General features: G+C 37.2%; 1 protein-coding gene and 1 long non-coding RNA gene across 3 annotated transcripts; both read left to right on the top strand.

Annotated features, from left to right (window-relative positions):
• Window positions 1–6818: 6818 nt before the first annotated feature.
• On the top strand, window positions 6819–23164 carry LOC104112851 (probable helicase CHR10). Of its 2 annotated transcripts, XM_070177388.1 has the most exons (17): window positions 6819–7163; window positions 7372–7379; window positions 7500–7578; window positions 7677–7834; window positions 8016–8147; window positions 8647–8824; window positions 15460–15595; window positions 15765–15882; window positions 17252–17341; window positions 17608–17715; window positions 17816–18019; window positions 18359–18484; window positions 18556–19214; window positions 19622–19767; window positions 20583–20747; window positions 22350–22464; window positions 22772–23164. In XM_070177388.1, the coding sequence occupies exons 1-17, from the start codon at window positions 6983–6985 to the stop codon at window positions 22800–22802; spliced, it is 2634 nt and encodes an 877-aa protein (XP_070033489.1). In that variant the 5' UTR covers window positions 6819–6982; the 3' UTR covers window positions 22803–23164. The 2 variants fall into 2 exon arrangements, with proteins under 2 accessions (XP_070033489.1, XP_070033486.1); XM_070177385.1 differs by lacking the exon at window positions 7372–7379 and having other exon boundaries at window positions 7036–7163.
• On the top strand, window positions 9882–14935 carry LOC138893322 (uncharacterized). The gene is made up of 2 exons (XR_011408582.1): window positions 9882–10181; window positions 14839–14935. It is a non-coding gene; the product is annotated as an uncharacterized lncRNA (long non-coding RNA).
• Window positions 23165–23181: the final 17 nt, after the last annotated feature.

Here is a 23181-nt window from a genome sequence, read left to right as displayed (position 1 = left end):
CTTTAGTTCAAGGGTCCCGCCTGGAGAATAAGGTCAGTTTTGAATTTCCTTAAGCTGTTAATCTTTAGCTTTCCTTGAGGTCAGGGGTCCCGCTTGGAGAATAGGGTCACTTTTCATTTTTGTTAAGCTGTTAATCTTTAGCATTCCTTAAGTTCAGGGGTCCCGCCTAGAGAATAGGGTCAGTTTTAATTTCCTTAAGTTGTTAATATTTAGTTTTTCTTAAGTTCAGAGGTTTCGTCTGGAGAGTACGGTCAGCTTTTAGTTTTACTTGAGTTCAGGGGTCCCACCTGTAGAATAAGGTCAATTTTAGTTTTCTTAAGTTGTTAATCTTTAGTTTTTCTTAAATTCAGGGGTCCTGCCTAGAGAATAGGGTCAGCTTTTAGTTTTCTCAAGTTATTAATCTTTAATTTTCCTTGAGTTCAGGGGTCCCGCCTGGAGAATAGGGTCAATATTTAGTTTAGTCAAGCTCAGTTTATAGTTTTTCTTAAGCTCCATCTCACAGGAGACGCACATTCTAGTCGAGTCTTTAATTTCACTCTCATCATTGCACCCTTCATCAATAGCATAGGCGATTTATAGTTTTGCTAACAACTCACAAATCTTCCTAGTACAAACTGGGGCAGAAAATTTTGTTTGTTTTGTTTGTTTTGATTGCAGGCAGCCACCTGGAGAACAAGGGTCAATATTTTAGAAATCGATTTTAAGTTCAAATCAGAGAAGTACCAGGAGCCCGCCTGAAGAACATGGTCAACTTTCAGTTTCTTTCAAGATCAAGCAGGAGGATCCCGCCTGAAGAACATGGTCAACTTTCACTTTTCAAGTTCAAGTCAACAGCAGGAACCTGCCTGAAGAATAGGGTCAATTCAAATTGAAGTAGCAGAAGCTCGTCTCAAGAATGCGAGTCGACAGTTCGAGATGCGCAACAGGACTATAGAAGATTCAAGATCAAGTTTCAGAGGATTTATAGATAGGAATCTTGTAACTCATAGCTGATAGGCTTGTCTAGTTTCTTTTCATTTTAATTTTTGGTGTAATAAGGGGTTCAGCAAGCAGTAGCAGCAGCAACAACATGTGAAACCACAACTTTTTGGTAGTCCCAGCTACCAAAGTTTCTAGAACTACACTGACTTGATTCCTTTATAGCCAAGGATATGTAGGCAACCTTTGAAGCAAGGTTCGGTCAAGCTTTTTCAAAATGCTTCTCATGGAGTGTCCAGTAGGCAAAAATTGCTCGTAATTGCTCACTTTATCTTTGCCCGAAAACTCTTCGTATTTTTGAGCAAAGAGGGGCAGCTGTGAGCACGTAATTTTTGCCCTGTGAAAAAAACTCCTATAAAATCCACAAAAATAGATTTTTTCTAATTATTTTAAATTTTTCATAGAATTTCTAGGAATTTCTTGTTTGCATTTAGTTGCATATTTAATATTTTAAAATCATAGAAAATACCATAAAATGTTCAATTCTTCATTGCATAGCATTTTAGATCTTAATTGCATTTAAGATTTAATTACATTAATTAAATACATTATTAAATGAAAATCACAAAAATACAAGGGTCATATTTATATTTTTTAGCTTTTAGTTTTAATTTAATAATTTTCTTTCATTAGTGTTAAGTTGATTAATTAGATAATTGTTAGAAAATAGTTAAGTAAGGTTAATTTTACAAATTAGATTTAAGTTAGGATTTAATTTGTTAGAATTTGAAATCAAAGAAAAGAAAAAAAGAATGAAAAAAGGAAGGTTTTGTTAAAGTTTTATCTCAAATTGGGCCATAACAGCCTCAGTTGGCCCAATTCCCTCCTACCCACCCCAGTCCATCCTAACACCCGGTCCAGCCCCTCTCTTTAATTAAAATAATACCGTTTTACCATATTAAATCACAGCCCTCAATTTCTTTTGATCTGACGGTTCGCAACTTCCCCCATCTCCCTTTTAACTGTCCGAAACCCACCCCCACAAGCCCCAAAGATCTTTCACTTCTCTCATCTCTCATCTCTTTATCCTAAACCCTAGCCGCCCTAGGATTCCCAAACCTCACTCGCATGCGGCCGCCACCAAACAACCCTAAATCTTCACCCCATAATCCCCACACTCCTCTCATCACCAATCTACCTTCAATTCTCTTCAATCCCCACTAGAAATCCCTGGGTTTCAAATCTCAGTAACCCTAGAAACTCAGCTTTTCCCTTTTCTGATTTCTTTGATAAATTCAACCCGTTTTGACCTAAAACTTACATTGGTCGATTGTTCTTAACAAGAAAGATTGATTAATGTTGGTTTTGGCTCATTTCTAAGCCACTGGAGTCCGGCCAACCAGTCGTAGTTCTAAATTTTCACACTTTTTAAGGTAATCATCTTCTTTCTCATTAGTTTAAATTAGCTGTTGTTTTTTACATTTAGGATTAGCTACTGTTTTAATGCTTCTTTATCTAGTTTATTAGTTATTTGCATGATTATTTAGTCCGATATTGTTAATTAACTCAATTGCTTCAAGTATAACCAATTAATGGTTGAATAGCTAGGTTTTCACATTAATATTTTGTTTAAGATCAGTATGCTCCTTTTTGTGTGGTTATGTGTAGTAATTAGAATTTCAGGGGTCTAAAAGAAATAGAAAAATAAGGGAATTTGTCTGTTTGTATGTTTAAAAGGTTTTAAAACAGGATAAAAGATTTGGAAATACATTAAAATGGGGGAATTAGTTCAAACTTGGGGTAAAAAGTTAAAATTTCAAAACTTTAAAGGTTTAGGGAGTAAAGAAAATATCTAAAAGGGACAACAGTTAGAAAAGATGTGAAAATAGGACAACTGTTCAATTTAGTTGCCAAAGGATGCTATTTTTCTGAATTTTAGGGAGGGCTGATAAATTTTCTTCTAGAACCTCCCTTATTTCTATCTTGATATACTCCTACACTCTATATAATAGGAGGATTTCTCTGCAGACAGGAGGGGAACACGAAAAATTCTCTGAAATTCAGAATTCCTCCTTTCATTCTCTCACTGATTTTTTTACACCGATCTCTGAAAATTCACTGTCCTCCACTTTCATTTTTAGTAAAGAAAATTTATGGAAAACCAACATTGGGATTTCAGAAATGACAAAAAAAAAAAAGAACCAAAGATTTTCTTTAGCTCGCTTCATTATCGGATAGCTGTTTTTTCCAAGTTCTGGTTTGACGTTTGGTTGAGCTTCATTTTCTGCTGTTTGCTACTGTTTTATTGAGCTGTAGCTGACTCTGTTTCTAGCCGTGCTTCTCAAATTCAAAGGCTTATTTTCTTGTTATTGTTTAGGTATGCCCGTTTACCTTTATTGTTTAAATCGAAATCATGAATGAAATTTGAATTGTTTTACTCCCTGTTTTGTTTTTGATAGATTTAGTATAATGCTTGTTTGAGTTTGTTCGAATGTCTACTTCTGTTGATCTCTGAAGTTATTTAGTGTATGAAGTAGAAATTCTGAGTTACTAAGTGTTAGTGAACCTTTCAATATTTGATGTTTCTTGTTGGAAATTTGCTCTCTAGATTGATGTTAACAATATCCTAATTTGTTTGTTATTATTTGACTGTCGTGTGTGATGAGGTAAATCGATAGAAATAGCTCAATGGCTACTTCTCTGTTAAAAAGGGAATTGTTTGAAAAGACTAGAAGACATATGACTCAAGGATATCTACTTTCATGCAAAAGATAATGGGGATATGATTCTGGATTTGAGGTTCCTGTAATTCATAAACTGTCAAATTTCAATGTATAATTAGAATATTTAGTGTTATATTTAACATAGTTTGATAGAGTCATTAGTTGCTTTTGTTTCATTTAAGCCAGGTTGTTAATCTGTTAGCATTCTAATTATTGTATGAGATTTAATTGAATTCACTTTATGAATGATCATGTATTAATCTCTAATTAGCTTTTAATTGCGTACGTTTGGCCATTCGAGATGGGGCTTGTTCTCAATGGCCCAGATCCTATATCAAGCTTTAATGCTTCACTTAGCACCTTGCAGGTGTAATTGGGCCTTGTTTGAAGTGGCCCAGCGCTAGAAAGGTCCCTTTAGACATGCTGGCCTATAGAATGGCCATTATATAAAGTTGATGCTTTGGGCTTGAATGCCAGCCCATCTTTATTCACTTGGGCCTTCTGAGGCAGACCTTTAATGTAACGGCCAACACTTTTTAGGTATCCCTAATTGTCCATCGTTTGTTTTAGCCTAATACCCTTTTTCAAAGCACGATTTCTATCAAACTTAAAGTCATAAAAGAGGCATAGTGTATCCAACCCTAGTCATTTCAATTTTCTTAGACAATTTCATAACAAGATGGATTCCATGAATTCTGGACAGTTCGTGCCTAATCTCAAAACTTTAGGAAAAGTTAATCATTCCTTGAACATCATAGAAATGCTTTTAGGTGCGTTTTAAAATTATTATCATGATTATGTACACGTTCGCGTGACATAATTATGATTTCTAAATATAAATCAAAGTACGCGTTCGCGCGACTTTGGCCAAATAATTTTAATATTAATAAAGCGTGATTAATTATGTACACGTACGCGTGACATGATTTTAGCGCCTCAAATAAAACGGATATACACACATGTGATCCGTTTCAAAGATAAATCCATAAATGCCATAATCAAAAGTGATAAAAGTAAAATCGCATAATGGTTCTAAAACACGTAATTAAACAAATAAGCCAGGTATGATTAAAGCGACCGTGCTAAAATTATGAAATTCGGGAATGCCTAACACCTTCTCCCGGATTAACAGAATTCCTTACCTGGTCTTCTGTAATCGCGGACCTTAAAATAAAGTCAAATTTCCTCGATTTGGGTTTTTAAAATAAACCGGTGACTTAAGACATTATAATAATTATTCCAAGTGGTGATTCTAATTAAATAAATAATCCCATTTTAAACAATGTCACTTTAATTGGAAAAACTCCCTTATCCCTATCCCTCGGGAAAAAGGAGGTGTGACAGTCACTACTCATCTTGATCATTCTATCAAGCTCACTTTTGATATGGGGGAGCCTCTATCTGATCGCAAAATTTACAGAAGGATTGTGGGCAAGTTCAATTTCTTATATCATACCAGGCCTGGCATTGCTTACTCAGTCCAACATCTTAATCAGTTTTTTCAAGCTCCTCAAATTCCTCACATACTAGCTACCATACATGTCTTGAGGTATGTGATGAATGCTCCTAATTTGGGATTTTCCTCCCTAAGTCCTCTGGCTTTTCTTTTTTAGCTTATTATGATTCTGATTGGGCCACTTGTGCCCAGGCTCGAAGGTCTATTAATAGGTATTAAATTACATTAGGGGGCTATCCCATTTCTTGGAAAAGCAAGAAACAACCTACCATTTCTCTCTCAACTGCTAAGGTAGGATATAGAGATTGCGCATGGTGGTTGTTGAGATCCCTTAGCTTGTTCGACTTCTGGCTGATCTTGGGTTGATTATTTCCAGCCTTGTTCCTGTATATTGTGATAGCCAAGCTGCCTTGCATATTGTGAAGAACCCAATTTTTCATGAGCGTACTAAACACATCGGAGTTGATTGCCACTATGTACGGGATAACTTACAATCTGGTCTCATCACTTTGCATCATGTTTCATTTTCTGCTCATTTTGCTGGCATTTTAATTAAGTCTCTTCTAGGTAACACTCATCATCATCTTCTTGGCAAGCTTGGGGTGTCAACACCCTCAAGCTTGAATGGGGGTATTGAGTTGATGGAGCTCACACGAAGAGGCCTAATAGTTAATAGTAGTATTAGGCCCAATATGTACAACTAACCCATTCTCACTTACTTGTATTAGGTCAATTCATTATAGGATATTCTTTTATCTTATTTTGTACAGATTTTATAGAAGTAATGAAATAAAAAATTATTCTCTTTTCTCACCTCACCCGATTTAGGGTTCCTTTTTCATTTCATTTTCTCAATTTTTGCAAATGACCAATGTAACAATTATAATGTTTACTTTTTAAAAAAGAGTTTAAGATACATAATTTAACCTCTTACTTTAATAACATTTGTTATGGTGACTTCTTTAAGTAATTAGAAACAGTAACCCGTGATCTGACAAGCCTGGATATATATAATTGTTAGTGAAAACAAAAGATTGATTGCTTGAGAATCTACAATAGTAGATGAGCAAGTTCATTTCAAGTAAAATAATATTTACTCATGATAATTCTACCTTGCGTCCTGATATAAGCGAGAGCTTTAATCAAATACATCCCTACTTAAATATTTTGAAGCATCTACTCTAAATTCATCAAGTATATATAAAAACATTTGATAAGAGGTAAGTATTTAGTAGCTCGATCGTGGATATTTTTTACTTTGAGTCGCTTGTCCAAGTAGGCTAAAACAGAAAAAGAAGAAGAAGATAAACGCTCTAATGTCCATTTTGTATGAAACTTTATCATCTAGGCAATGAAGAAATATCTATTTGATTAAGATCTTCTAATTATATTTAATTATACAAAGTTATGAATCTTAACATATTTTTTTTGCGCGAAAGGTATTTATTTGGTAAAGAATTTGTAAAATAAAGTTTTAGCCTTTTCCGCGAAGTTTCAAAAACTACTAAAATTTTGTGCTAGAAATTCTTGCAAGTTCAAGTACTCCTTGGGGCATAGTAGTTATAATAAGGATTCCAGGACAGAATTTGCTTCAAAAAAATTGAATAAAAGTTCAAAAAGAATTTCAATAACTTTTCTTAGGTGAAATTTTATTGTCACACAATTTTTGCAAACCCAATCTTTACAAAAAACTATTTTCTAGTTTTGTGAAACAGATGCCAACTTTAGGGGGCAAACTGCACTATCCGTTTGAGGACATTCTGTAAATTGACGCTCCCCGCGCACGTCTCCCGGGGTTCGAATAAATATTTGTTTCCCTGGAAAATCAAATGGTAGTTTCCACTTCCAGCACCGCCCCTTCCTCAGATTTCAATTGCTTTCGCCGATGAATTACGAGCAGAGACTAATCGCCGCATCGAAGTTCGTCTACGCCGGCTACTCAGCCGACGATTCTCCGCCGGTCAACACTGTTGACTGGGGAGTCAAAGCGACTCTTAAACCTCACCAAATTGAAGGAGTCTCATGGCTCATTCGTAGATACCGTCTAGGCGTCAACGTCATTCTCGGTATTTCTTCTTCTAGAAATTTCATACTCTTATGTGTGCTCCAAAGATGTAAACTTTCAGGAGTAAAATAATAAGACTATCCGAAATTGCACTGATAATTAATGAGTTGAATTTGCCGTGTTTTTGGGACGGAGGGGAGTATTTATATTTTATATTGATTGGCCTAATTTGACATAATTAATGATTTCTCATTTTATTGTTTTTACAGGGGATGAGGTAGAATTGCCAACACTGAAACCAGCATTTAATTTGAAAATAATGATTAATTAAGCAGCAATATTTGTAGTCAATGGATAGCGTCTTGATTTCTTCTATGTATGAATGGTTTATTGGCAGATGGGGCTGGGGAAGACTTTGCAAGCTATATCATTGCTGAGCTATCTGAAATTCTACCTAAAGACTCCTGGACCATTCTGTGAGTGGGGAGACATGTGATTTTTATCTAATAATAAATAGTAGCCGAAACACATCTTAGGTAGACATTCTATGCTTAGATTTTGCAAAATGTTGCAGTGGTGCTCTGTCCTCTTAGTGTGACGGATGGTTGGATGTCTGAAATGGCCAATTTCGCCCCAAAATTAAGAGTGCTATCCTATATTGGAGAAAAGGAGCACCGGCGCAATCTACGTAAGAAAATGTATGAGCATGTGAACAAGAAGGCGTTGTCTGATGTAAGTATTGGGTTCTATTGCACTTAGACAATCAGATTTAATTTTAAGTTGGTTTTTCATATACATTTATATAAGCTATATCTGAACACCTAAAGGCTTGTTGTGACATTACAAGTTATTTTCTCTTCAAGATTGTCAATTTATTAATTTATCTTACCCTGAATTTCTTTATTTCTTACAGGGAGAATCATTATCTTTTGATGTGCTGTTGACTACATACGACATATTATTACTTGATGAAGATTTCCTATCACAGGTTCCATGGAGTTATGCAATAATTGACGAAGCACAAAGGCTCAAAAATCCATCTAGTGTATGTCTGGGATTCTTCTTTCACATAAAATGCAACTTGAGATATCACACCTGATCTTGGTATGAGATAAATATTGACTACTAATGCAGTCACGATGCGTGCTCAAGGTCTACTGAAGTTAATTCCGTATATTACCTTTAAGTTTGAATTAACTAAATGCCCATTTGAGGGTAAATAGATGATATTTCTTCAATATCCTTATTACTTCGAAAACAAAGTTTTCCTCCAGCTTTCCTTGAAATGCAAAGGCATTTATCGAAAACGATTTTGATTAACTTTTTCGTTTGTAGATTTCGATATAATGTAATAGTGCAGTCTTGAAATGTTGAGTGCATTCAACTGCTCTACAGAAAGTAGGACAACGTCTATTTTTCAAAGTTCAGGAGCAAATTTTACGTTTCAATAAACCTTTTCGGGGGTGGGGGATAAGCAACTGTTCTTGATCTTCTCAGACCCTATAACACAAATACCTTATGCTGCGTGTTTGAAATCTTTACAGGTGCTGCATAATGTGCTCAAAGAGCATTTTGTTATGCCAAGGAAATTGCTGATGACCGGCACACCTATACAAAACAACCTTTCAGAGCTTTGGGCTCTGTTGCATTTCTGTATGCCTTCTGTTTTTGGAACACTGGATCAGTTTCTCTATGCATTCAAGGAAGCTGGAGATCCTTCATGTAATACTTAAGCCTGTAATGAGTCATTGGCTTGCTTCTTTTTCCCTTTAAAGATGAATATGAAAATTCTTGGGCACTGCTTATTCTTTTTGCAATTTTGATCATTTCTGGTGTAGTTTGGGACGATTTTTGTGGCTTATATGTAAATCCACACACATTCACCTATAGTGGTGGCAAAATGGTTAAAACAAAATAGTTATCTACCCATATTATCCATTAAAAAAATGGGTTGGATAATGAACTTTTTAAAAACGGATCAAATATGGATAAGAACTATATTATCCACTTAGAAAATGGATAACCAATGGGTTTAACTTTTACATTTGTAAAGCCTCAAATTGGGGGTTCTTCAAGTTTGGGATACTAGGATTTTTACCAAAAATGATCATATTCAAGAAGCCATGGATAATATGGAGATCCATATTATTCGCCGGTTAACCCGTTTTTATTAGTATTAAATATGGGTCGGGTAGGATAATTTTTTCCGTTTTTGCATTACCTGTGTTGACTCGCCTATATCCTATCGACCCGCCCGTTTGCCACCCCTATTCACCTGTATGTATATACTGTACACACTATAGAATTTTTATTTTTTTCATATATATATATATATATATATATATATATATATATATATATATATATATATATATATATTCACACACACACATACATATATATTATTTCATCGTGTGGTTTCTGTAGTTTTGTCACTTTATGATACTTTATAGCATTTAGAGCACAATATGCTGATGGCTCCTCTATTTTCTCTGTGACATACTTCTGTAACAATTTGCTATGCTTACTGAAAAAAAAGAGGCCTATGAATTGGGTTGCCAGTGGTTGGGAAGAGGAGAGACTTGCTAGTGACAAGCTCCCTGTGACAGAGTCAGAACATCATTCATTTTCATATATCTGAGAAAAAGTTATTATTCTTCATCTTCCCCCCTATACCCACCAAAAAGACGCAGGGCTCTTCTAAGGATTCGATTGTCCAGTCCTATATTTTGTGGGGTCCATCCCCATGCTGAAAAAGTCCAAGTTGCCAAATTGGACTTGGACCTGGTTGCCAAATTAGGTAGGCGTCAGTAAGGAAAATTTGCAGTGCAAATTTTCAACCAATACTTCATTCTGATTGGTTGAAGAGGTAGGCCATTTCTCCTTTTACAGCTCTCATTTCTACACACCAACAAAGAGAGAAAGAAAGAGTGAGGTTTCACAGACAAGGTATAAGAAAATAGTGTGTGAGAAAAATAGAGAGTGAGCGATATTGTAGTGAGGTGAGAATATCAAAAGAGGGTTATTTCTTTTGAGTGTTGTAGTGGTCTTTGGAGTATTTTACTCGGACCTACAAAGTGTAAAATTCTTTGCTATAGTGATATCAGTTGCTCGTCTCGGGGCCGTGGTTTTTTTCCTTATTCAAAAAGGTTTTCCACGTAAAAATCTTGGTGTCGTTGTCACTATTTTATTCTTGTTAATTACCGTATCTCGGTGCTACTTTATTATTCCGCTTTTATTACCGTGAATATTATTTCTGTAGGGGATTTATTCCCAACAACTGGTATCAGAGCACAGGTTCTGCTCGTTTACAGAAATATTATTCACTGTCGATAGTACTATACTCGGTGAAAAATAAAAATGTCCGGAGTAAAGTACGAGATAGCAAAATTTAATAGAGATAGCTGTTTCTCAACATGGCAAAGAAGGATGAGGGATCTGCTCATCCAACAACGATCACACAATGTACTAGATGATGATGCCAAAAAGCTTGATACCATGAAAGCTGGGGATTTGGCTGACTTGGATGAAAGGGCTGCTAGTGCAATCAGGCTGCACTTATCAGATGATGTGGTAAATAACATCATTGATGAAGACACCGCATGTGGCATTTGGATAAGGTTGGAAAGCCTATACATGTCCAAAACGCTGACAAATAAATTGTACCTGAAGAAGCAGCTATACGCCCTACACATGGGTAAAGGTACAAATTTTTTGTCACATTTAAATGTGTTTAACGGACTAATCACACAGCTCGCCAATCTCGGAGTGAAAATCGAGGAAGAAGATAAAGCCATCTTGCTGTTGAACTCACTGCCATCTTCGTACGATAATTTGGCAACAACCATCCTGCACGGTAAGACTACCATTGAGTTGAAAGATGTCACATCGGCTCTTCTACTCAATGAGAAGATGAGAAAGAAGCCTGAAAATCAAGGAAAAGCTCTCATCACAGAAGGTAGAGGCAGGAGTTATCAAAGGAGTTCGAGCAATATGGTAGATCCGGAGCTCGTGGGAAGTCTAAGAACCGATCCAAATCAAGAGCCAGAAATTGCTACAACTGTGATCAACCAGGTCACTTCAAAAGAGATTGCCCAAATCCAAGAAAGGGCAAAGGTGAAAGCAGTGGCCAGAAGAATGACGACAACACAACCGCCATGGTGCAAAACAATGATAATGTTGTCCTCTTTATAAACGAGGAAGAGGAATGCATGCACTTATCAGGTCCAGAGTCGGAATGGGTTGTTGATAAAACAACATCTTACCATGCCACACCGGTAAGGGATCTTTTTTGCAGATATGTAGTAGGTGATTTCGGCCTTGTGAGAATGGGTAACACAAGTTACTCAAAGATTGCGGGGATTGGTGACATTTGTATCAAGACAAATGTCAGATGCACATTGGTTCTAAAGGACGTGCGACATGTGCCTGATTTGCAGATGAACTTGATATCGGGAATTGCGTTAGACCGAGATGGATACGAGAACTATTTTGCAAATCAAAAGTGGAGACTCACCAAGGGATCATTGGTGATTGCAAAGGGAGTTGCTCGTGGCACGTTGTACAGGACAAATGCAGAAATATGCTAAGGTGAATTGAGCGCGGCACAAGATGAGATTTCTGCAGATTTGCGGCACAAAAGGATGGGTCATATGAGCGAGAAGGGATTGCAGATTCTTGCCAGGAAATCACTCATTTCTTATGCCAAAGGTACAACGGTAAAACCTTGTGACTACTGTTTATTTGGTAAGCAACATAGAGTCTCATTTCAGACATCGTCTGAAAGAAAATTGAATATACTTGATTTGGTATATTCTGATGTTTGTGGTCCAATGGAAATTGAATCGATGGGCGGTAACAAATATTTTGTTACTTTTATTGATGATGGTTCACGAAAATTATGGGTTTATATTTTGAAAACCAAAGATCAGGTGTTTCAAGTTTTCCAGAAGTTTCATGCTATGGTGGAAAGGGAGACAGGCCAAAAGCTAAAGCGTCTCCGAAGTGACAATGGAGGTGAGTACACTTCAAAGGAATTTGAAGAGTACTGTTCGATCCATGGGATTCGACATGAAAAGACAGTTCCTGGAACCCCATAACACAATGACGTAGCCGAAAGTATGAACCGCACCATTGTGGAGAAGGTGAGAAGCATGCTCAGAATGGCTAAACTGCCTAAATTATTCTAGGGTGAAGCAGTTCAGACAGCCTATTACATGATAAATAGGAGTCCATCAGTTCCGTTGGCCTTTGACATCCCAGAGAGAGTTTGGACCAACAAGGAGGTGTTCTACTGGCATATGAAGGTGTTCGGCTGCAGGGCTTTTGCACATGTACCAAAGGAGCAGAGAACAAAGCTTGATGATAAATCTGTTCCATGCATATTCATCGGATATGGAGATGAAGAGTTCGGGTACATATTGTGGGATCTTATAAAAAAGAAGGTCATTAGAAGCAGAGATATAATCTTCCGAGAAAGTGAAGTTGGAGCTGTAGATGATCAATCAGAGAAGACAAAGAATGGTATAATCCCTAATCTTGTTACCATTCCTTCTTCTTCTAACTATCCCACAAGTACAGAAAGTACGACAGACGAGGTTATTGAGCAGGGGGAGCAACCTGGTGAGGTTATTGAGCAGGGGGAGCAACTTGGTGATGATGTCGAGCAAGTGGAGTACCCCACTCAGGAAGAACAACCTCAACCTCTGAAGAGATCAGAGAGGCCAAGGGTAGAGTTATGCAAGTACCCTTCTACAGAGTATGTCCTCATCAGTGATGAAGGGGAGCCATAAAGTCTTAAGGAGGTGCTGTCTCATCCAGAAAAGAACCAGTGGATGAAAGCCATGCAAGAGGAGATGGAATCTCTACAGAAAAATGGCACGTACAAGCTGGTTGAACTTCCAAAGGGAAAAAGACCACTCAAATGCAAGTGGGTCTTTAAACTCAAGAAAGATGGAAACGGCAAGCTGGTCAGATACAAAGCTCGATTGGTGGTTAAAGGCTTCGAACAGAAAAAAAAGGTATTGATTTTGACGAAAATTTCTCACGTCAAAATGACTTCTATTCGAACAATCTTGAGCTTAGCAGCTAGCCTAGATCTTGAAGTGGAGCAGTTGGACGTGAAAACTGCATTTATTCACGGAGATTTGGAAGAGAAGATCTATATGGAGCAGCCATAAGGATTTGAAGTAGCTGAAAGGAAACACACGGTGTGCAAACTGAATAAGAGTCTTTATGGGTTGAAGCAGGCACCAAGGCAGTGGTACAAGAAGTTTGACTCATTCATGAAAAGTCAAATTTACACAAAGACATGTTCTGATCCATGTGTATACTTCAAAAGATTTTCTGACAACAACTTTATAATTTTGTTGTTGTATGTGGATGACATGTTAATTGTAGAAAAAAACAAGGGGCTAATCGCAAAGTTGAAGGGGGATTTGTCCAAGTCATTTGATATGAAGGACTTAGGCCCAGCACAACAAATTCTCGGTATGAAGATAGTTCGAGAGCAAACAAGCAGAAAGTTGTGGCTGTCTCAGGAGAAGTACATTGAACGTGTACTGGAACGCTTCAACATGAAGAATGCTAAGCCAGTCAGCACACCTCTTGCTAGTCATCTAAAGTTGAGCAAGAAGATGTGTCCTACAACAATGGAGGAGAAATGAAACATGGCTAGAGTTCCTTATTCTTCAGCAGTCGGAAGCTTGATGTATGCAATGGTATGCACTAGACCTGATATTGCCCACGCAGTTTGGTGTTGTCAGCAAGTTTCTTGAAAATCCTGGAAAAGAACACTGGGAAGCAGTTAAGTGGATACTCATGTACCTGAGAGGTACCATGGGAGATTGTTTGAGCTTTGGAGGATCTGATCCAATCTTGAAGGGCTATACAGATGTTGATATGGCAGGTGACATTGATAACAGAAAATCCACTACTGGATATTTGTTCATATTTTTAGGGGGGGCTATATCATGGCAGTCGAAGTTGCAGAAGTGTGTCGCACTCTCTACAACTGAAGCGGAGTATATTGCCGCTACTGAAGCTGGCAAGGAGACGATATGATTGAAACGGTTCCTTCAAGAGCTTGGATTGCATCAGAAGGAGTATGTCGTCTATTGTGACAGTCAAAGTGCAATAGACCTTAGCAAGAACTCCATGTACCATGCAAGGACCAAACACATCGACGTGAGATATCACTGGATTCGAGATATGGTAGAGAATGAATCTCTAAAAGTCTTGAAGATTTCTACAAGTGAGAATCCCGCAGATATGCTGACCAAGGTGGTACCAAGAGACAAGTTCGAATTGTGCAAAGAACTTGTCGGCATGCACTCAAACTAAAAGTCCGGTGTTACCTCCTTCAGGTGAATGGGTCTGGAGGGGGAGATTGTGGGGTCCATCCCCATGCTGAAAAAGTTCAAGTTGCCAAATTGGACTTGGACTTGGTTGCCAAATTAGGTAGGCGTCAGTATGGAAAAATTTGCAACCAATACTTCATTCTGATTGGTTGAAGAGGTAGGCCATTTCTCCTATAAAAGGAGAGCTTCGGCTCTCATTTCTACACACCAACAAAGAGAGAAAGAAAGAGTGAGGTTTCACAGACAAGGTATAAGAAAATAGTGTGTGAGAAAAATAGAGAGTGAACGATATTGTAGTGAGGTGAGAATATAAAAAAAAGGGTTATTTCTTTTGAGTGTTGTAGTGGTCTTTGGAGTATTTTACTCGGACCTACAAAGTGTAAAATTCCTTACTATAGTGATATTAGTTGCTCGTCTCGGGGCCGTAGTTTTTTCCCTTATTCAAAAGGGTTTTCCACGTAAAAATCTTGGTGTCGTTGTCACTATTTTATTCTTGTTAATTACCGTATCTCGGTGCTACTTTATTATTCCGCTTTTATTACCGTGAATATTATTTATGTAGGGGATTTATTCCCAACATATTTTTCCAGTTAAACAGAGCGCTGCTCCTGTAACTTTTTGTAAAAATAAAACAGACATGGTGCCTAAATCTTTTTCAACTGTGAATCAAGGGTAGAGGCCACAAAATGATATTACGAACATTCAAGTAATTTTCAATAAATAAAAGAAGGTGACGATGATACTAAATGTTGCCTAAAAATCTTGAGTCTGTGTCTTCAGTTTCCCAGTTTACAAGTATACAAGATTGAGATTCATCTTTCCATTTTTGCTTATAGGAAAAGACTTAGATTGCATTGAATTGATTAGGAGGGTTCATTGAATATTTTCTTTAATTCCCGACTGACAAGGTCATGTCACTTGTTTATATGCTATCACCATTCATTGAACAGCAACATTGGCCGCCCCTATTCTTATTGTAATATATTTCCATTTTAACAGGTCGTGATGCAGACAAAGCTAAGGAACAATTCAAAATTTTGAAATATGTAATAGGGGCATTTATGCTCCGAAGAACTAAATCTCAGCTTATTGAGTTGGGGACTCTTGTACTGCCACCTCTTACTGAGATTACTGTGTAAGTTCACCATCAGGGTCACTGATTTTGCAAATGATTGCTACAGAACTCTCACTAGAGCTTGCAGAGGATATCTCTCTCTTTAGTTGGTTGGCAATAATCTCATGTGGTTTTTCCATGGACTTACTTTTGTGTAGTGTTGGTAATATGTGTGTAAATTCGATTCCAGGATGGCACCATTGGTGGCCCTGCAAAAGAAGGTATATATGTCCATATTAAGGAAGGAGCTAACACAGCTGCTAGCACTTGCTTCTGGAGCACCCAGTACTCGGTCGTTACAGAATATGGTACATACCTATCTTTACTAGCCTGGGTGTTTCTCATTTTGTTTCTCATTTTGGGTTCGGTGACACTTAGATTGATGATTTTGATTTGCTCTTCTGTGTGGAATCTGGTGTGGTGAATTAACTTTTTGTTTCAATAAGAGAGTGCAACAAGAGGTTTCTTATTATGCTTTTTGCAACTGGAGTATAAGAAGCTTCTGAAGGTGATGAGTACTAATTTAATGAACCAACTTGACATTTCAACGATAAGCTTTTCATCTAAGTGCGTCTAGTTTATTATATCCTGAGTAGTCTAGAGGAGCTATGTTGCTTCTTTTGTAAGGTTTTCTGCATGCCAAATTCTGCCTATGCTGATCAGCAGGATTGACATAATTGAAGGTGAGTTGGTAACTGGGGGTCACAATTGAGCTATGAACCTTGGTTCCGTCTAAGAGGAAGTCTAGTTAGTAAACCATGTATAATTACAGACAGTTACATCTTTATCAAAAAAATAAAAAAATAAAAAATACATTACAGACAGTTACATGCGGTGAACTTATGTTTATAATAACTATTCATACTTCAAAGTTGATCTTATTACGTGTAAAAGATTAGGGTATTATACTCCATGTGTGAACTTTTAGTACTTTTACAGCCTCCTTAAGTTAAAAGTAAATCTTAGTTAACACTCGTATCTGAAGCTGCGTAAACAGCAGACTGAAAAATTAGCAACTATATACACCACTTCGACCAATCAAAAAGAGACAATACACTTCTTTTCTAATAATTTTTTTAGAGTTACCATTCTCTGCAGAAGATAGGGCGCAATGGAAGAAAAAGATATATATAGGCAATAAATATTATTTGAGAATATGTTTTAGACGGTAACACTTTTATGGTCTTATACTTTCTAGGAGTGGTTTAACCTTTCAGAGATATATACATTTAGAAAATATGCAGAACTTCTAATACTTTTTATTTGCATTTGCATATTGGCACGGGATAATTTAAATGGTGTAACGTGGTAAGTGAAGATTCATATAGCTGACCCCAACTTGTTTGGGACTTAGGTCTTTGTTGTTTACAGTTGGATAGTTGGAGTTTTTGTTATCAGATGGAAGTAAAAGAGGTTGTTGGAACATTTTCTTTCAGATTAGGAGAGGTTTAATGGCATTCTTTTTTAAGCTATTCACTTCCTTTCTGAGTTGAATTTGCATTCATTGAGATTCCACCAAGTATCTTTACTGCTGCTCAGCATCTCCGCTTCAAAATATCATGCTTAGTATCTGATTTTAACCTTTAAGGGGCGAGACAAATGCTTCGGAGTTGGAGATTTATTTGCCGGAACTCAGCTTGTTTCTTCCCTAAAACTAACCTGCTGTCTTGCTTCCAGGTAATTCAACTACGAAAAGCATGCAGTCATCCTTACCTTTTTGCTGGTATAGAACCTGAACCATATGAAGAGGGAGAACACCTGGTTCAGGTACTGTATCTGCTTTCTGCTGATAGTCATTATACTTATTTATGACTGTAGGTTTCACACTTGTTACACACCGTAAATTGGTATCCACCTGGCAGTTAGTAGTTAAGATTATGCAGCTGTTAGTTATTTACTCATTTTAGCATTGAAGATTGGGGCAAAAGATTATGCTACATTCTTTTGTAGTCACTATATTCATGTCACGCTGTGTAAAAGAAGTATTTACTTGTTCATGAATTCTTATCTTCTCACCATTAGCTACTGCTCAGGCTAGCGGGAAATTGCTTATTTTGGATCATCTTCTTCAAAAGCTTCATGCCTATGGACATAGAGTCCTTCTGTTTGCTCAGATGACTCAAACACTGGATATATTGCAGGTAAGTGTTTGTATCTGGTATCTTTTGTAAACTCTAGTGGATTGTTTGAACAATACAAGCTTTACTTGAATATTTCTACTTCTTTGTTCATCTTATGCAGGATTATCTGGAATTGAGGAAATATTCTTACGAGCGTCTTGATGGTTCAATTCGCGCAGAAGAGCGCTTCGCTGCAATAAGGAGCTTCAGTCAACACTCAGCCAAGCGAAGATCAAAGTTGGAAGCTGATCAAAATGGAGCATTTGTTTTCTTGATTTCAACAAGAGCTGGTGGAGTTGGGTTGAATCTTGTGGCTGCTGATACTGTAAGTGCCAATTGGTAGCCCAACTTATATCATCAAGGAAAATGCTTTTAGCTCGTATTCCATACAATATAGTAATGTCAATTGATACCTACCGGGTGATAGGTGGAGCATGCTTTGGGAAGTCATGATTTTTCTGAAAAAATGCTTAATGGTGAATATCTTGCAAGTTAATTGAACGATACACTTAAATTACTGCCTTAAGTTTGATATCAAGTGTACAAATATAGTCAATTCTCTTTCTTTTGGCCACTGCGGAGTGGTTTTGTGTACATCTGGACCCATCGAACCCTGATCTGACATCTAATTCTTTCAGCTCTTTGACAAGTTATGGTGGTGTAGGTCATATTTTATGAGCAAGACTGGAATCCCCAGGTAGACAGGCAGGCCTTGCAGCGTGCTCACCGAATTGGTCAAACAAACCATGTGTTATCTATAAATCTAGTCACAGAGCAGACGGTGGAGGAGGTAAGAAGAAGATTGTAAACTATCTCGAAGTTGATGTTTAGTTCCTCTAAATGAAGGTTCTAACTGTGTAGGTCATTATGCGTAGAGCGCAACGGAAATTACAGCTTAGCCAGAATATTGTAGGAGATGATGTCTTGGATCAGGAAGGGAAAGAGATGGCAGGTGCTGAAGCTGGTGACTTGCGATCTGTTATACTTGGATTGCATATGCTAGATCCTGCAGAAATAACCAATGAGGAATCAGATGAATTTGATAGGACTGAGTTGACTGCAATGGCAGAAACGATTATTGGATTTCGCAATGAAGAACGTTCTGCTAAAGATGAGTTTGAGGTAAAGCCAGTTGACAGGTTAAGTGAGTTCAATGTTGTCACAAAAAGGGGTCCAGAATCTATTAAGCTTGATCCTCGTCTTGATGAAGCTTCATATCTCGCATGGGTTGAGAAATTCAAGGAAGCATCACAGGCCAACCATGGTCCAATTTTCGAGCTTGGGAGTAGGAGAAGCTTGCCTGAGAAAAAGCATCTAAAAACTGAAGCAACAAAGAGAAAGGAAGAGGAGGAGAAGTTGTCAAAGTGGGAAGCTCTTGGATACCACTCGTTATCTGTCAGATATCCTGTATCAGCTCCGGATACTGATATCTCCTCAGATTCCGGCGCTGTTCATTTTGTTTATGGGGACTGCACTCATCCTTCTAAAGTGTCTCCATCAGAGCCGACCATTATATTCAGGTTTATATGCTCTCAGTGAAATCATACCTTTCTTTGTCAAGCTTGTGATGCTTCTTGCAGCTTTTGCACAAGTATTTAGCTTCTCTTGAAACTTTGTTGTGAAATCTTGTTTGCTCTCTTGGTTCAAATTCTTTCCTTTTTCTTTTCCAAAAATTCTTTTCTTGCTTGCTTGGTATATTCGTATATTTTTTTCAATGACAGAGAGGATTCCATGGTAACTGCAATTTCCTTTGAATTCTTGCTCTTCCTTGCAAGTTGCCATTGTTGAATGGTTTGGGAATATTTGTAAGTAACTAAATAATTACTTAATAGAGGGCACCTGTATCTGATAAATGCTTAAAAGCACTCCAAGCCGGGCAAAAAATTCATTTATACTGCATGTATTTCTTATCAATATTTCTTGGCAGCTGCGTTGATACATCCGGAAGCTGGGGTCATGGGGGTATGTTTGATGCATTGGCGAGACTATCAACTAGTGTACCCGCTACATATGAGCGAGCTTCTGAATTTCATGATCTTCATCTAGGTGATCTCCATCTTATAGAGATTACAGGTAAATTTGGTTTCTTTGTAAAATCATGTGCTTGTTTTCCCTGACATCACTAGCGCTGACAATCGAGGTTTTTAAACTTGTCCTATACTTGTTACTCCTCTAAGCTAATTAAGGAACTGACTGACTTGTGTTATTCAGGTGTACTTGATATTATGAGCGTGTACATGCATTTCTTCCACTTTATAGCCTCCATCCAGTTCATGTCAGAAGATTCCTTTCTGTGATGGAGTTCAATAGTATCATTTTGCATACATATCTGTATAACTGCTGTAACTCAATATCTGCATCCATAGTCAAGTCAACCATGACATCAGTTTGAAATCATGCAATGTTTGCATAACTTGGCATGTCTCGACTTGTCAATTAGGACTGGCTGGAAGTATATAAGATGTTATGGTAGTAGATATGCACACTATATTGATAGAAAAGCTGAGGGTTCACGCTGGTCTTAGTGGAAGTTTTCTTGGAGTTGCTTTTAACAGAAGACCTTCTTGTCTTCTGCTGAGATGAGAAATAAATAAAAGTCCAAATTAGCGGAAAAGAAAGAAAGAAATGATAGATCTGCATGGGATGCACTTGATTGGTGGTTTCCAGGAGTTGTTTATTGCCGCATGCAGTACACCTAATACAACTGCTAAATTCTTTAGATGGGAAAATAAGATTGCTCAAGATTACTGGTGCTGTATTTTTCTTTTCTTTTCTTTTCTGTGCTCTCCATTCCCTGGTCACTTACTTTTTTCAATCTTCTTTATTTGTCTTAGGCTTTATCTTTAATTAGTTTTTTTCCTAATCTCCACATAATCATTGTTATGTAGAGGATCTCACTAGTGGCAGTGATTCACCTCATGCTCCTCAATGGGTAGCTTTGGCTGTTGTGCAGTCCTACAATCCTAGGCGCAAAGTCCCACGTGGCAGTATCTCCATCCCTGATTTGGAGCATTGTCTATCAAAAGCATCATATTCAGCTGCTCAAAAGTCTGGTACATTCAATTTTCATGCTTCTAGAGAAATTTCTTCTGTTCTACTTGTGGTTTGCGTTCTCTTTGTTTTTGTATGGTCTGCAGTTGGGTTCCTATTTTTCAATCTTTGCTCAAGTATAAATTTAGTATTTGAGATATTCTGGGAGCTTACTAGAACAGTGTAACGACAGCTTGAATGGGAAGAGAGAAAAGGAGGCGCTCTAGTATGGGTGCCTTTAAAAGTAGAAATTTCTTTTTTCCGTCTTGAAGTTGGCAGTTCCCAGTGCTTCTCTTTCTCTTTCTTTTTTTTAAGTTGGATGTCCCTGAAGGGACGTTCCTGATGCTTCTCTTTGCTCCAAGAGATGTCCCAACTTCGAGCGCTTTACTCAAAATGCTACGAGATTCTGAGACGAAGTTTAACATGAGTTTAGGTTAAGAACGGAGATAATATACGTCTCATATACCGCATGTTCCATGGGAAGTTACATTCAGGATTGTGTTTATATAGCTTATGATCATTGGTTTTGGCCATGCCATTAGGCATTCTTGAAGACATTTCATAATGGTCCAAACGCTTTGTTGCATCTCCTCGAATATAGTTATAACGATCTCCTTTGGTACAGATATATCAATCAGTATATATCAATCAGTTAACTATTCCTCAATTCAAGTTAGTGAGGTCGGCAATATGAATTTTCCGTATGTGTACTTCTCTTGTTCATGCACATTTCCTTCCGAGACTAAATCATTTATCATTTAAGCAAATTAGGAGAGAAATTGGTCATATACTTTCTACTGTTGAGATGTGTAGAATTATGGACAAGGAATTACAGCCAGGTGGGAGTTTAAATACTAAATTTTCATTTGCTTCTTAAACAAGTGAAATAAGTGCAAAAAACTGAGATTGATATTGGAGCTGCTGAAATGGATATTGGGTGTTTTTGAAATGTTTACAAAATGGATTTAGGTGCTTTCATATACAAGAATGGAGTGAAACAGATATTCATCTAAGAGAACAAAGGAAAGTCGAGAACACATCAATCTAATGATGTTAGTTTCCTGCTTGTTGGAACCATATGAAACAAGTAGACCGATGTAATAACCCTAATAATTAATAATCTCAGAACAGCAGAAATTGTATTATTAAATATTAGTAACTTCTCCAAGTATACTAGTATCTACCAAAATTAGAGTAAACATTAGTCAGATTATACTGCAACGACTTGTACATATATGTAGAACTAGTGTATTATGGAAATGGTTGTACGGAAAAACTTTCACCAAAGTGATATGCTACTTGTTATCCCTAGTCAAGAATGGTTGCGGCCTTGTGGGATGTGGGGGGTACATAATGTGCAATGTGCCAGGTAGTTCTGTGCCTATACCAGCTCTTAGTAAAAACAAATACAAGAAATTTCTGTAATTATTTGAATATTACCAGGTTATTGTACCTGCCAAATGTATCTGTTCAGAAGTTTCCTTGGCTATAACATGGTGGATGTCCAGCTATTATCATGTTTACATTTGGAAGAACATTGCTCAAATCTTATCATTGATGGTGACTTCTTGTTTTCTGCCGGCACAATATCCTAATCGTTTATTTATACTTTTTGATATTTGAAGCATCAATCCACATGCCAAGAATTGGTTATCAGGATGGTTCTGACAGGTCAGAATGGTATACAATTGAACGTCTGCTGCGGAAGCATGCTGCTCTCTACGGCATAAATATCTTTGTGTAAGTTCCTTCAATTTGTTGTGTTTCTGTGTGCTCACACATCTAATCTAGTTGTACATGTGCATCAGTGCTTGTATATGATCTAGCAAAGTTGGTTGTTGAAGGATTATGGTAGATTCTGTATTCATTGGATGTTTGTGTTTTTAGCATGTACATAAGAAGAAGGAAAAAGGAGGAAAAAAGAAGGGAAAATAAAAAGAAGCCAAATTCCCCTTTCTAGTTGGTTAAAGTGTGAAATAACAGCTACTGCAGTTTTAAACCAAGAACAAGCATTCACCTAAGCATAATTCCTATTTCATGTGTTCAGGTATTATTTCCGGCGTTCAGCACAGAGCTAAGAGATGGACAGTATCAGTGCTCCATATGCAATGGACACATCTGGAAAAAATCCGGTTAGTGTAGATTAACCTTATGCCGTATGAAGTTGGTCAGCCTGTGACATTCTAGATGTCAACAGTTAGAATACCTGTATCCTTTTAGTCTAGGTGTGAGTTGAGTTAAGCAATGATAATATGATGTGGAGATCTCCTTGATGGAGGTTTATGTTTTTCAGACCGTTAACTATGGTCAAAGCAACTTTCAGGTTGTTATACAAGCTAATCAATAGTTTGGTATCTGGCATTTGTTTTGGCAAAACAACCGTAATAGGTTACTTGTAAATATTTTTTTGTTGTATTTTCAATGAAATTATTATCTGAAACATTGTGCATCAATTAC

Source organism: Nicotiana tomentosiformis, chromosome 1 (assembly GCF_000390325.3).
Source record: "Nicotiana tomentosiformis chromosome 1, ASM39032v3, whole genome shotgun sequence".
Lineage (NCBI taxonomy): Eukaryota > Viridiplantae > Streptophyta > Magnoliopsida > Solanales > Solanaceae > Nicotiana > Nicotiana tomentosiformis.
Note: the sequence above shows the minus strand (reverse complement) of the source record. Positions and strands in the feature narration are given on the sequence as shown.